This window comes from Myxocyprinus asiaticus, chromosome 23, assembly GCF_019703515.2.
Source record: "Myxocyprinus asiaticus isolate MX2 ecotype Aquarium Trade chromosome 23, UBuf_Myxa_2, whole genome shotgun sequence".
Classification (NCBI taxonomy): Eukaryota; Metazoa; Chordata; class Actinopteri; order Cypriniformes; family Catostomidae; genus Myxocyprinus; species Myxocyprinus asiaticus.
The window spans coordinates 6,236,610-6,249,370 of NC_059366.1; the positions used below are offsets into that span (position 1 = coordinate 6,236,610).

At 39.0% G+C, this 12,761-nt stretch overlaps 1 protein-coding gene across 2 annotated transcripts in view; it reads right to left on the reverse strand.

Moving 5' to 3' along the window:
* LOC127413941 (1-acyl-sn-glycerol-3-phosphate acyltransferase epsilon-like) overlaps positions 1-11,852 on the reverse strand; it is a 34,207-nt gene extending 22,355 nt beyond the window's left edge. The window contains exons 1-4 of one of the 2 annotated variants that reach the window (XM_051651522.1): positions 11,093-11,223; positions 7,696-8,187; positions 3,827-3,896; positions 1,849-1,964 (exon numbers count right to left, since the gene is read on the reverse strand). In XM_051651522.1, coding sequence (XP_051507482.1) covers positions 1,849-1,964; positions 3,827-3,896; positions 7,696-7,743 — 234 coding nt within the window. In that variant the 5' untranslated portion in view covers positions 7,744-8,187; positions 11,093-11,223. Of the gene's footprint in view, positions 1-1,848; positions 1,965-3,826; positions 3,897-7,695; positions 8,188-11,092 lie in introns of both variants that reach the window. The other variant, XM_051651521.1, reaches the window with a different exon arrangement.
* Between the last annotated feature and the right edge of the window lie 909 nt (positions 11,853-12,761).

A 12,761-nucleotide genomic window follows, 5' to 3' on the forward strand; every position in this document is an offset into this window, starting at 1 on the left:
GACAATTCCATGCTACCAACTTTGTGGGAACAGTTTGGGGATGGCCACTTCCTGTTCCAACATGACTGCACACCAGTGTACAAAGCAAGGTCCATAAAGGCATGGATGAGTGAGTTTGGTGTGGAAGAACTTGACTGGCCTGCACAGAGTTCTGACCTCAACCCGATAGAGCACCTTTGGGATGAATTAGAGCAAAGACTGCGAGCCAGGCCTTCTCGTCCAACATCAGTGTCTGACCTCACAAATGCGCTTCTGGAAGAATGGTCAAAAATTCCCATAAACACACTCCTAAACCTTGTGGAAAGCCTTCCCAGAAGAGTTGAAGCTGTTATAGCTGCAAAGGGTGGGCCGACGTCACATTAAACCCTATGGATTAAGAATGGGATGTCACTTAAGTTCATATGCGTCTAAAGGCAGATGAGCGAATACTTTTGGCAATATAGTGTATGTATGTGCGTCAGGTGGATGTGTCATCAGCGTATTTCAGCTTGGATTGCATGTTTTGTCGACTCGTATCAGCGTTGATTACTTGTGAACCAATCATAAAACGATTCAAGCTTTGCTAAGGAATTGTTATTGAAGGGTGGGGAAGTTAAAACACTTGGACCGGATCAAAAACGTAAGTAAACGGTTCCATTCATGAATATTTCAAATGTCATGACTGTTTGATAGTTTATGGTGCTGACACACTGTCTACACCGGGCGAGTCGACACGAACTTTCTAAATAGTTTATTTGTGTTGTTGTTGGCAACAAGTAGTAGCGCCAGCACGTGCAGCGCAAAATGGAACGGGAGTGCGATGTGACGTGCTGTAACGGATGCTTCCATGGTGGACAGCATAATTGATTATAATGGGTTCTATGGCTTTCGACGCAACTCTCGCATCCGGTGTAGACAGGGTGTGTGTGTTAACAGTTGTGCTTGAGATGAACAGCTTTATAAATTCGGATGCAATTTGTTGGATGTGCGTTATCTGTAAACCCTGGAATTTTGTTTTTAAAATGTTGTGGTCTTGTGAAGTTTATTCATTCTCTTCCGACTGAGCTTCAAAAATGGCTGAATTTGAGGGCTGCACAATGTTAGCCAATCAGAACAGTGGGCGTTTACGCTGACGTTTAAAGGAGGAGCTGAGGCCAAAACCGAGCATTTAGACAGAGGGCCAGAGACAGGGTGGAAAATGATCTTATATTAATATATATATATATATATATATATAAAAACTTTACTAACATTATCAGTGGACCTCAGGGAAGATAATAAAACTAATATATACATACAGTATATATATATAAGCACATTTCATGACCCTTTTAATATTCAGAATGTAGCCCTTTATTTCCCCAATCATTAGACACTTTGGGACAACAACAAAACATTAAGGGAGATCTTTAGTGCTGTTGTACAGTAATCAAGAATTCAAGAAATCAAGAACTTTACAGATCTTCTTCAGTGTGTCTGATATCAACATGCAGTGACGCAGATGAAAAGTACACACACCCAAAGCTCGGTTAATACAGGTACATCAATAAAATATTGGAGAATTCTGGTCGAAATTGTGTTTCTGCTTGGATAAAATTTCAATGATCTGCATTTTGTGCTTTCTTTGTCTAACTTTTTTGCAGTCAATTATCATGCGGTAAAACACTGACATAGCGATTGATGTATATCTTCATGAAATCAGAGACCCTCCCCTTGAAATCCGAACACAAGTGGTCACAGAGAAGCATTTGAGATACATGCTAATGCCAGGTGGACACAGCGATGCATCTCAGCTGACCACTTGTGATCGGATCACCAAAAATGCATATTAACACCAGGTGTAAACAGGGCCTTAAGGGTGTACACTACCTGTGCGAAATACCATCCGTACAGTGGAAGCCACTTCAGCCCGTCCTTCAGGACGTACCTTACATGTCCAAGTGCATTTTGACGGATGGCTAACATGTCAGCGATTATCCAATCAGCTACAATGGAGAACACAACACTTACAAATGGCACAGCAACTGTATCAGGTGGCAATAACATGGGACTTCAATGTAATCATTAGTACTCAATGATAATCCTTTTTATTTACCATAGTATTTGCATGGTACTTCAAAGAATACCATCAAACCACCCTGCACAGCTGTGTGCCATTCAGAATTTAACTGAGATTGGCTTTTACATTTCAATTAAATTTCTTAAAGGGAATAGTTCACCCAAAAATGAAAGTCTCTCATCATTTCCTCACCCTCATGCCATCCCAGATGTGCATGACTTTCTTTCTTCTGCAGAACACAAAAGAAGATTTTTAGAAGAATATTTCAGCTCTGTAAGTTCATACAATGTAAGTGAATTCTGGTGAATTATAGTAATCCATTCAACTCCAGTGTTTTAATCAATGCCCTCTGAAGTGATCCAGTTGGTTTTGGGTGAGAACAGTCCAAAATGTAACCCCTTTTTCATTGAACATCTCGACATCAGTCTCCTTGGCGATCACGATTTCTCGAGCTCTATTACACTTCCTATAGCGCCATCTAGCACTCTGCGCATGCGTTAAGTACTAGGAAGTATAATCCAGTTTGAAATAATGATCGTGCCTAGAGACTGCAATGGCAAGATGTATGGTGAAAAAGGAGTTATATTTTGGTCTGTTTTCACTCAAAACCAACTGGATCACTTTATAAGACATGGATAAAACCACTGGAGTCGTATGGATTACTTTTATGCTGACTTTGCGATTTCTGGAGCATGAACGGTCTGGTCACCATTCACTTGCACTGTATGGACCTACAGAGCTGAAATATTCTTATAAAAATCTTTGTTTGTGTTCTGCAGAAGAAAGAAAGTCATCCACATCTGGGATGGCATGAGGGTGAGAAAATGATGAGAGAATTTTCATTTTTGGGTGAACTATCCCTTTAAATTTAATAAAAATAAAAAAAAACTAAGTAAAATTCAAATGGAATGAAATGAATATAACTGCTGTAAAAGGTAGTTTTTAGTAATACATTTCCTTTTTCAGTATGAATTACCAATAAACACAATTACACAAACAAACATAAGTGGTATTTTCCAGAAACATTAGTTTATATTAAAAATAAATGTTTGAAATTTACCTGTAGAAATCTAGTTTTTAAAGTAATGTTCCAGGTTCAATACAAGTTCATTTGAGGCATAATGTTGACTCGCATAAAAAAATTACATATTATTTATTTATTTTTCTCCCCAATTTGGAATGCCCAATTCCCAAAGTCCTCGTGGTGACGTAGTGACTCACCTCAATCCGGGTGGCGGAAAATTAATCTCAGTTGCCTCCACATCTGAGACCGTCAACCCGCACATCTTCTCACGTGGCTTGTTGAGCACGTTACCGCGGAGACATAGTGCGTGTGAAGACTTCACGCTATTCTCCGCGGCATCCACGCACAACTCACCACGCGCCCCACCGAGAGCGAGAACCACATTATAGCGACCACGATGAGGTTACCTCGTGTGACTCTACCCTCCCTAGCAACCGGGCCAATTTGGTTGCTTAGGAGACCTGGCTGGAGTCACTAAGCACGCCCTGGATTCGAACTCGCAATTTACCCAAATTTTGATGTCAATATTTTTAAAAAGTTATTTATTAGTCATGTTTTGTTGCAAAACTTGTGCGTGACTGTGTTGAATTTCTTTGAATTGCAATTCAGAAACCGCTTCTAGTCTTTCAGTGAGGTGTGACCAATTCAATTCAAAATCCAACTCATGAATAGAAAATCAAAAGTTTTGTCTAAAATCATGGTATTTTCATGGAACAAAATTACAAATATTTTGTAAGGTTTGACTCCAAAACATCAAGACCTACCGGTTGACTGATGGTTAGACAGGTATACCACGTTCTCCTTCTTCTTTGGTATGTCCCCATAAATGACAATCTGGACAGAGATTTAAATACAATTCAAAAGGACTATACGACAAAGAACATCATAGTTTGAATGAACATGACTTAAGAGAACATTACTGTCTGAAACTTACCGACCCTGCCTGAAAAGGCACTACCTCAGAGCTCAAGTAAAACGTAACCTTTTTTTCAGCTTTAAGGAGCATGGCACAACCTCTGGTTCAACAAGCTTCATTTCATATGGATTTTATGTTTGTGCCCTGAACAAATGCCTAGAGTTAATTGGAACACTGTAATTTCATCGGAACCATTCAATCAATAGCAGAATTTAGCAAGAACATTCGCATATAATATTTATGGCAATGGATACCGACTACGCCACAGGGGCCATCAGGTCTCTCAGTGTAAAGCGGTTTAAAAGCATTAGGTGAAGATGCTTATGTTTTATGCAGCACGTCAATGAAGTGGTCTTTGTCCGAGCTATAGTGTGATGAATGCTTCTATCGATCACTTTGTGTTTGGCTTACAATATCTCATAAAAAAACTGCCAAGAACACGTACAGGTCATATTTCACCCCAAAAATCAAAAGACAGAAATAAAGAAATAACATTTTGCATAAACAATAAAGCCGATTTTAAAGACCATTAAGATTATTATTATTTATTATTTTTTGCACTGTGTCAATTTCATGCGGGGACAAAAAAATGCCCCTGTAATGAATTCCTCCGTTTCATTTGTAACATCTTACAAATTACTTAACTTTCTATTCTAAGCCTAGATATACTCATATTATTGCAAAAAACATTAAGATATCATTTCTCAGATAATGTAAAAGTTAATTTCTGACACTAAAGAGAACTCATTTTACACAATAATTATTAAATATTTAATACTAACACACACACGAAAAAAATATGGTAGATGCCAGTTAATTTCTTTTACGTCTGTTAATCGGCAAAGAATCTCAAAAAGGCAAAATATCAGCTACCGTAATTCATCAACCTCGCCGATATATCGGTTTATCACTACTTTTGAATTATTTTTTAAAAATGTCAAAATGCCAAAAAATCTTAATGGTATAAATAACTAAAATATTTCTTCATGCAAAATATAATCTCTTAATTCATTAATTTATCATTTGGGGTCAAATATAACCTGGATGTGTTCTTGACAGGTTTTTGTGATATTCACCCACATGTTGTTTAGTGCCAAAATATAAGAATCATGTCTTCACTGTTTTGGAACAGAGAACCAGTTCTTGTTCAGAATCAGTTCCACTTTTGTTATTAAATACCAGAACCGTTTGATTTTCATTACTTTTGTTTCCGTTAAAAGTCACACAAGCAATTTTCCACCGATACGGACTGAAGCGCTGCCCTCTACTGAACATAGAATGTAAAAAAACATGGAACACACAGAACACTAATTACTAACACACTGATTCCTGAATGAACGACTCTTATGAGCCGTCTCTTTTAAGTGAATCGGTAACACTTTACAATAAGGTTCTATTTGTTAACATGAACTAACAATGAACAACACTTTTACAGCATTTATTAATCTTAATGTTCATTTCAACATATACTTGTACATTTTTAAAATCAAAAGTTGTATTTGTTAACATTAGTAAATGCACTATGATATAATATGAACTTACAATGAAAAATTTTATTTTTAATAACAAACACTAACAACGATTAATAACGGTGTAAAATATAGTTTTTTAATTGTTTGTTCATGATACCTAATGCATTAACATATTTTAACAAAAGGAACCTTACTGTAAAGTGTTATCAGTGAATAAAAAACACATGTAAATCAGTCAGAGCAGTAACTGAATTAATTTCATAATGAAGTGCAAGTTATGAATGTCCAACTCAAAATGAAATAAGAACTGTTAAAGTCTCACAAGCATGAAGTACAACATTAAACTACATTAAACTGTCTCTGGAACTGTTATTGTGTTTATTTAATGTTGTACTTCAGACCTGTGAGACTTAAATCAGGCAGTGCAGTTACTAACTGCAGGGGCGGATTTAGGCATGGGCGACATGGGCAGCTGCCCGGGACGGCATCTTGCTGGGGGCCCTTAAGTCCACCAGAAATCTCTTCTCCAACCACCTCCAACCCCCAGCCAACCCGGGGGTGGGGGGCTGAAGGGGGTTTCGCCCAGGGCGCCATACAAGCTAGAACCGCTCTTGCTAACCGGTTGTTCATATGACAATGTGCAGTTAAAGATACACATGCTGTAATCAGTGGAATAATATAGGAATAATAATAATAATATAAATGTTATTGCATTTCTTGTTTGTTTAGAATTTTTATTTAATATATGTTGAGGATAAATTATTAGATCACATTTATGCTTCTAAAAAGTATGCAAACATGCCTTTTACAAGAACTGTATTACATTTATTTCTGATTTGTTATATCTGCTCTATATCATTTTAAAACAGGCTGCAGAGGGCAGTAAATGCATTAAGATTAGCATTTCATCTTTGTAAATAATTCTTCCTCAAAAGTACTGAAAGAATAGTTAAGAGGACCGGAATCGTTAAATTCCTTATGATTTCCATACCTAGACTTCATTGCCTTTTCTGTTCAGAGATTTCTATTTAACATGTTTATTAGGGCTGTCGATTTAACCACGTTAATATAATGTGATTAATTATATGAAAAATAACGCATTAAAACCATGAATTCAAGTAATCATGCCCCTGACCTGTAAAGTAAATTCTTTAATAAGCAATGTTCCTGCCAATTCAAGCTTGATGTACCACCTTAAAGCAGCAGGGGGCAGTTAGCGCTCCAGCTGAACATTCGACACGCCTCGTCAAACCTGCTAGCAGGTGGCTCAGCCTTCCACAGACAGCTGGACTGAGCTGGGATTTTGAGACATGTTTTTCAAAGTTTCAAACTACATTAAACTTGGCACATTGTCCTAAAAGCAAAGCGCTTCAGACTAGAGGTGCTGAAAAGTAGTGAGGTGTGATGCAACCAAAATGAGTGTCCATCAGAGCAGAGGGATGTACTGTGGACCAAACAAACAATAATTTGTATTGTCTAAATGCTTTACTTGTCTGTTGCCACAATAAATGTACTGTATATGCTAAAATACAATATTTACAATATATTATAATCATATTCTAATTTACCTTTATTTGGGAGTCTTTCAAAGTAAATATTGGTATGTGATTAATTCAATTAATTAATTGACACATCAATTAGAAGTAATTTTTACTTTATGTATTCAAATCTGAAAACCAACTACATTTACAGTTTGTCTGCTGTGGCTGATCTTTGATCTTAACTTCATAGCTAATTCACAACCAATATCTAAGGTTTGTTGAACACAAATTCCCTTATCAGTTTATAAAAAAAGAAATGTATTAATGCACTGTGTAACACAGTTCAATGGAAAGGAGGCGGAGAGAACCGGCTAAACAAAATAAATAATAGTTTAATAATAAACTTAACCTAAAAGACACAAACATAAACAGGTGTTGGACAGCTCTCCGTAACTCTCTCTCTGTCACACTGCCATCTCCGGTCGGCTTTATCTCTCTCAGGCTTAATCAGCCTTATTAGGGGTCGGGTGTGCGGAATCACGACCCAGCCCTGCCCTCCACTCTGCCACATTCCTCCCTCGTTCTCTCAGGCCGGGAAGCCCCCGGCATGAAGTACAACCCCCCCCCCCCCAACACGGTAGTTATACACCGTAACGGTGATTATACCAACAAAAACAATACTAATATTTAAAAGAGAGGGAAAGGCCAACGCGAAATGGCAGCGGGAGAGAGAGAAAGAAAAATAAATAAATAAATTTACTCGCCGGTTCACTGATATGCTGTAGCCTGGTCCTCGGCCACTCCTCCACCATCTAGTGGACGACAGCCGCGCCTCCCCAGATGGATCGGAGGCAGTCCTCCGGCCCCTGGTGGATGGAACACCCCACCGCGTTTTCGGTGGACGGAAGGGGTCTCCCCCGCCCCTGGCAGCGGTTCTCCTGCTCCAGGCGGTCGGCCAGGAGCCCCTCCCTGCTCGCGGTCTGCGGTCTCAGACCCCGCCATATTTCAGCGGCTGGTAGGGGTCTCCTCCGCCCCTGGCAGCGGCCCTGACCGCTCCAGGTGGTCGGTTAGGAGCCCCTCCTCCCCTTGCGGTCGGAGGCCGTTCCTCCGCTCTCAGGCAGCCGGGCTCCTCCGTCCCCCGGTGGATGGCCGCGGCTGCTCCGTTGGGGAGTCTGGTAATGGCGAGGACTCTACTACAGTGCATCCCTCCTCCTTCCCGGGTTCCTCTTAAATAATAGTTTAATAATAAACTTAACCTAAAAGACACAAACATAAACAGGTGTCGGACAGCTGTCCGTAACTCACTCTCTCTCGCACTGCCATCTCCGGTCGGCTTTATCCCTCTCAGGCTTAATCACCCTTATTAGGGGCCGGGTGTGCGGAATCATGACCCGGCCCCGCCCTCCGCCCTGCCACACACTGATATCAGCATACCTCATTACATTATATAACCTTGCTGACTGGTGATAGTCACAGTTAGATCAAGTTGATTGAAACTCACCTTGCTTGTTTAAAGCTGTGACAGCCGTTTGTTAAGGACTTGCTTTACAGGTCATCAATTGTGAGTGCTGCCACTTTGTGGACTCACTAATTAGTGCAAATAATTTCAGGCGCAAGTGCGATTAGAAAAATCGATGATGAAATATATGTCACATGTCCTCTATGCATAGACCAAGCATTCATGCAAATCTGAAGTATATTTTGGCCTTTAGGTGGAGGTCTTTTGTCGTTACGTCTTGCTCTCTTATTAGCATCTCGCAGCACACTGTTTTTTTTGTATCCGTCTGCATTCGTTTCCCATTGTTTTTCAATATAAACATGCACTAGACACGTCTTTGATCATTGCACCACGGTCAGCTGTTTTTTCAGCGTCTCACACAGAGGCGCCGCATTTTAGACACTATGTAAGGTGACAAGAATGTCAACTTTTTAAAGTGCTTCTAGAGACACACGTTCTGTTATATGCGTTGAGCTGCATCAAGCTTTAGAAACACAAGAACGCGATCAGTCTGAATGGCCCCTAAGCAGTGCGATTTAAAACGATGTTTCAAGATGAAAGGAGTTCAATATTGAAAAGCACATTTCTAGATGCAGACATTCCATTTCTGTCCTGTTTGAACAGCCACTATTGCAGCACTGGGCATGGATGTATGCCATTACTGCGGTGAAGTAGAGTCAGGGCCACAAATGCCATTTCACAACTGAGTTCACCAGAGTACCTGGGAATATAACTACCATTCAATGAAATACACTGTGGTACCTCCCCTATTTTGAAGCTTGAGTATCGCAGTATTAGTGTTAGTAGTGTTTCTTATCTCGTTTCACTTTTTTACTAAAGATTTCAGAAAATGAACTGGCTAAAATCTTTTGATTTAAAAATGATGCACTTTGGTTTAAAACGGAATGCATTTTTGCATTCTACTAACAAGATCTACATAAAATAAGGGAACTTATCTAAAAATCTCAAACAATTTCTTCACATAACTGGTTTGGATGAGGTTGTTGGCTGCAGAAATGCCATTTTTTATGGCTCTAACATATCACCCACATATTAATTTTACTCCCAATTTTCTCCCTTTCAGTGGACTGATTTACAAACTATTTGCAAATTAGTTCAACGAATCATTAAAAGAACTATTTGAAAAGAACAATCCGTTGGGTCATCCGTTTTTCTTTGTGTAATGCACATTTTAACATTTAAATGCATAGATGTTTCCCCAACGATTACTACATACTCGGGTCTTATGACCCATTACATATAGTATATCGATGACAAATGGATCTACAAAATGCACAGATAGTGTCAAATTTTTAAAACATTTTCAAGACAATTAGAAAATGATAGAATAGAATATATTCTGATATATTTTGATGTTTTATTTTTCATATATCAAAGAGATGATGCAACAAATATAGAACAGAATTCATTACTTCCATGCTGAAATTTTATGAGACATAACTGGTTGTTAAACACATTGGGCTACACACATGTATTTTCTCAGGCACGTTTTGAATCTAAATAGATTTACAACTTAAAGAATTTCAGTAGTACACCCAAACGACAATAGTCATATCATACTGTTCATGCGTTACACTTGCTATAATAGGCTACACGGCTCTCTGGAATACTCTATTGTGACTGGTCAATGGCACCATCTAGCAGTTTGATATTTATCAGTAACAACCGCACATCCATGTATCAGACCTCTCATCTGGGTATTGAGAGCCATATTTCCTACTCCTCGGATCACTTTGGGATCTCCACAAGTAAGTTGAAATTATTTTATTAACTCAAATCAATGTTTCATGTACATTTATTTATTTGGCAAGTAGTCTTGTAATAAGATGCATAATGAGCAGTCAGATGTTACGACACAAACCGGAGGTGGATTTCAGCTGTTAAGCAATTTACGTCTTCTCACATAATTACGTAGTTTCAACACAGATCATTGTTTCATGTTTTCATTATTTGGTTAGCAGCTGTGTAATAAGCAGGATAACGTGCAGTCAACCGGATGTTATCGCTAAATAAACCTCTTCAGGCTGATACATGTTCACCCTGTCTGGGTTTATTTTTTGCGATAACAACTGGCTGACTGTACATTATCCCTTACATAGTTTACCTTGTACCATTCTTAAGATATGGATTAAAACACTGGAGTCGTATGGATTACTTTTATGCTGCCTTTATGTACTTTTTGGAGCATCAAAATGTTGGCACCCATTCACTTGCATTGTATGGACCTTCAGAGCTGAAATATGCTTCTAAAAATCTTAATTTGTGTTTAGCAGAAGAAAGTAAGTCATACAAATCTGGGATGGCATGAGGGTGAGTAAATGATGAGAGAATATTCATTTTCTGGTTAACTATTCCTTTAATGTTGCTTTTGTAAAAACTAACTACAGCAGGTAAAATAGAGATGCGAATTGTGTCAAATGTCTCAAGAATGAGAAACTAATATTCTCATACATTTTCATAGGGATTGTTTCATACTGAGGACTTATTAATGGAAGTATTGCCCAAATATGCATTACAAGACAACACAAGGCCCACGTTTTACTTCTGAATGCTCTATCCAATAAAAACGAGAAAAGTTACTTTTTACTAACAAGAACTGAATAAAATACATGAGGGCAATGAGTGTTTAATTACATACTGACCTCCACGCCCGTGTAATTCTCGAAGAAGAACAGGACCATACTCTGATACACCGAGTACACACGGTCATCCACAGTGTGATAGAGTCTGGCCGGCAGCACAGAGGACAGCAGGCGGCAGGCGCTCCAGGACAGCAGGTAAGCGGGCGCGGTGCCCAGCATGACCGCCGCTGGAAGCCAGTAGCGCAACGAGTACGAGTGCACGACCAGAGACAGCAGCATTGTGACGGGAAAACTCAACCGATCCCAATGAATCTGACCCCTCTGAAGCTGAACTCAGACTGATGCAATAGTCCTCACTGAGCCGGCCTGGCGTGCATTGATCGTGATGCTGAATTCAGTCCGATTTAACTAACAACCACGCAAAAGGTCTCGAGCAGGAAGACAAAAAGTTGAATTCGCGTTGCTCTTCTTCCGAAAATTTCCTGCAGCTTTGACCATGACTTCCCTGTCAATGCAGCCAGAGCACTTATGGTGTACTTTCAAATGAAGTGGGACGTAAACGGTGCTGTCTGGTCATGCACTACACTTTGCACAAAATGCACTCTTCACTTTCTTTGCAGTAGTCTAAAAAGAAAATAAACATAGACTGCTTTACTTCCAAACCTTCCACGGAACATTTCCATGAGACAAATCTCGAGCTGATCTAAACAAAGTGTTCAGTTTTACTACTCTTAAATTAATCATCTAAATACACATAAACAATTCACAACTCATAAACAAGTCACACACACGCCTTTCTCTGCCTCCATATTGATGTGTTGTCATCAGCCACGTGCTTGAATACTACACGCTGATTGGCTGAAACACGACTTCCTAGTATGTGGCGGTTGCCAAGGCGAGGACGACACCTCCCCGTGGTTGTAGCAACAATAAAGCAACAGCGAATTTTCGAATCACAACGAATGTTTAAGTCGTTTCTTGTTATTGTAGGGATTAATAATAATAATAATAATAAAAACGTTAAAAAAAGAAAAGAAAAGAACGCTTAGCTCATTAATATTAATTAGGCCATAAAACAGCGCTTGGTCACCTTCCCGTAAGCGGCTAGATACGTAGCTTAATTAATATTCATGAGACAAACTTTTACCATAGACGCGGAGTGCGTTCAATCAGTTCCCCAGTTCAGTAGTCAAGGCACTGATCAGGGAGTCAGACATTTTTAGGGCTGTCTCATTCGCAAAATCGTTCCAGTGCACTGAAACGTTCGCTCCCTAAAAACCAGGGAGCATCATTGCTCACTATAGCTGTGTTCCAAACAACACACTATACACAATGCACTTTAAAAATATACTATGCACTCAGCCATGTAGTGTACGAATTTCAAAGTGTAGTATTGTCCCAAATGTAACACCTAACGTTTTTTTGAAGTGACGTTTCAAACCCAAGGGTTGCCGCTAGCTTTAGCACGCTATCCACCCATCATCATAGTCTCAACTCCCCTAAAAAATATGTGACTTTGCAATCAGCACGCGAGTGTTTTAAACAGCTGCAGCTTTTTTATTTTATTTTTTATTTTTATAATTGTAAAAAATAAAAAATAAAATAAAATAAAATGTAAAAAAAAATTATGATTTGAATGGTTCTTTAAACAGTTTCAGTTTTTTAAATACATTTATAAGTGTGTTTATTATAGAAAATGACAATGTTCTGAATCAATATTAGCTGGCTA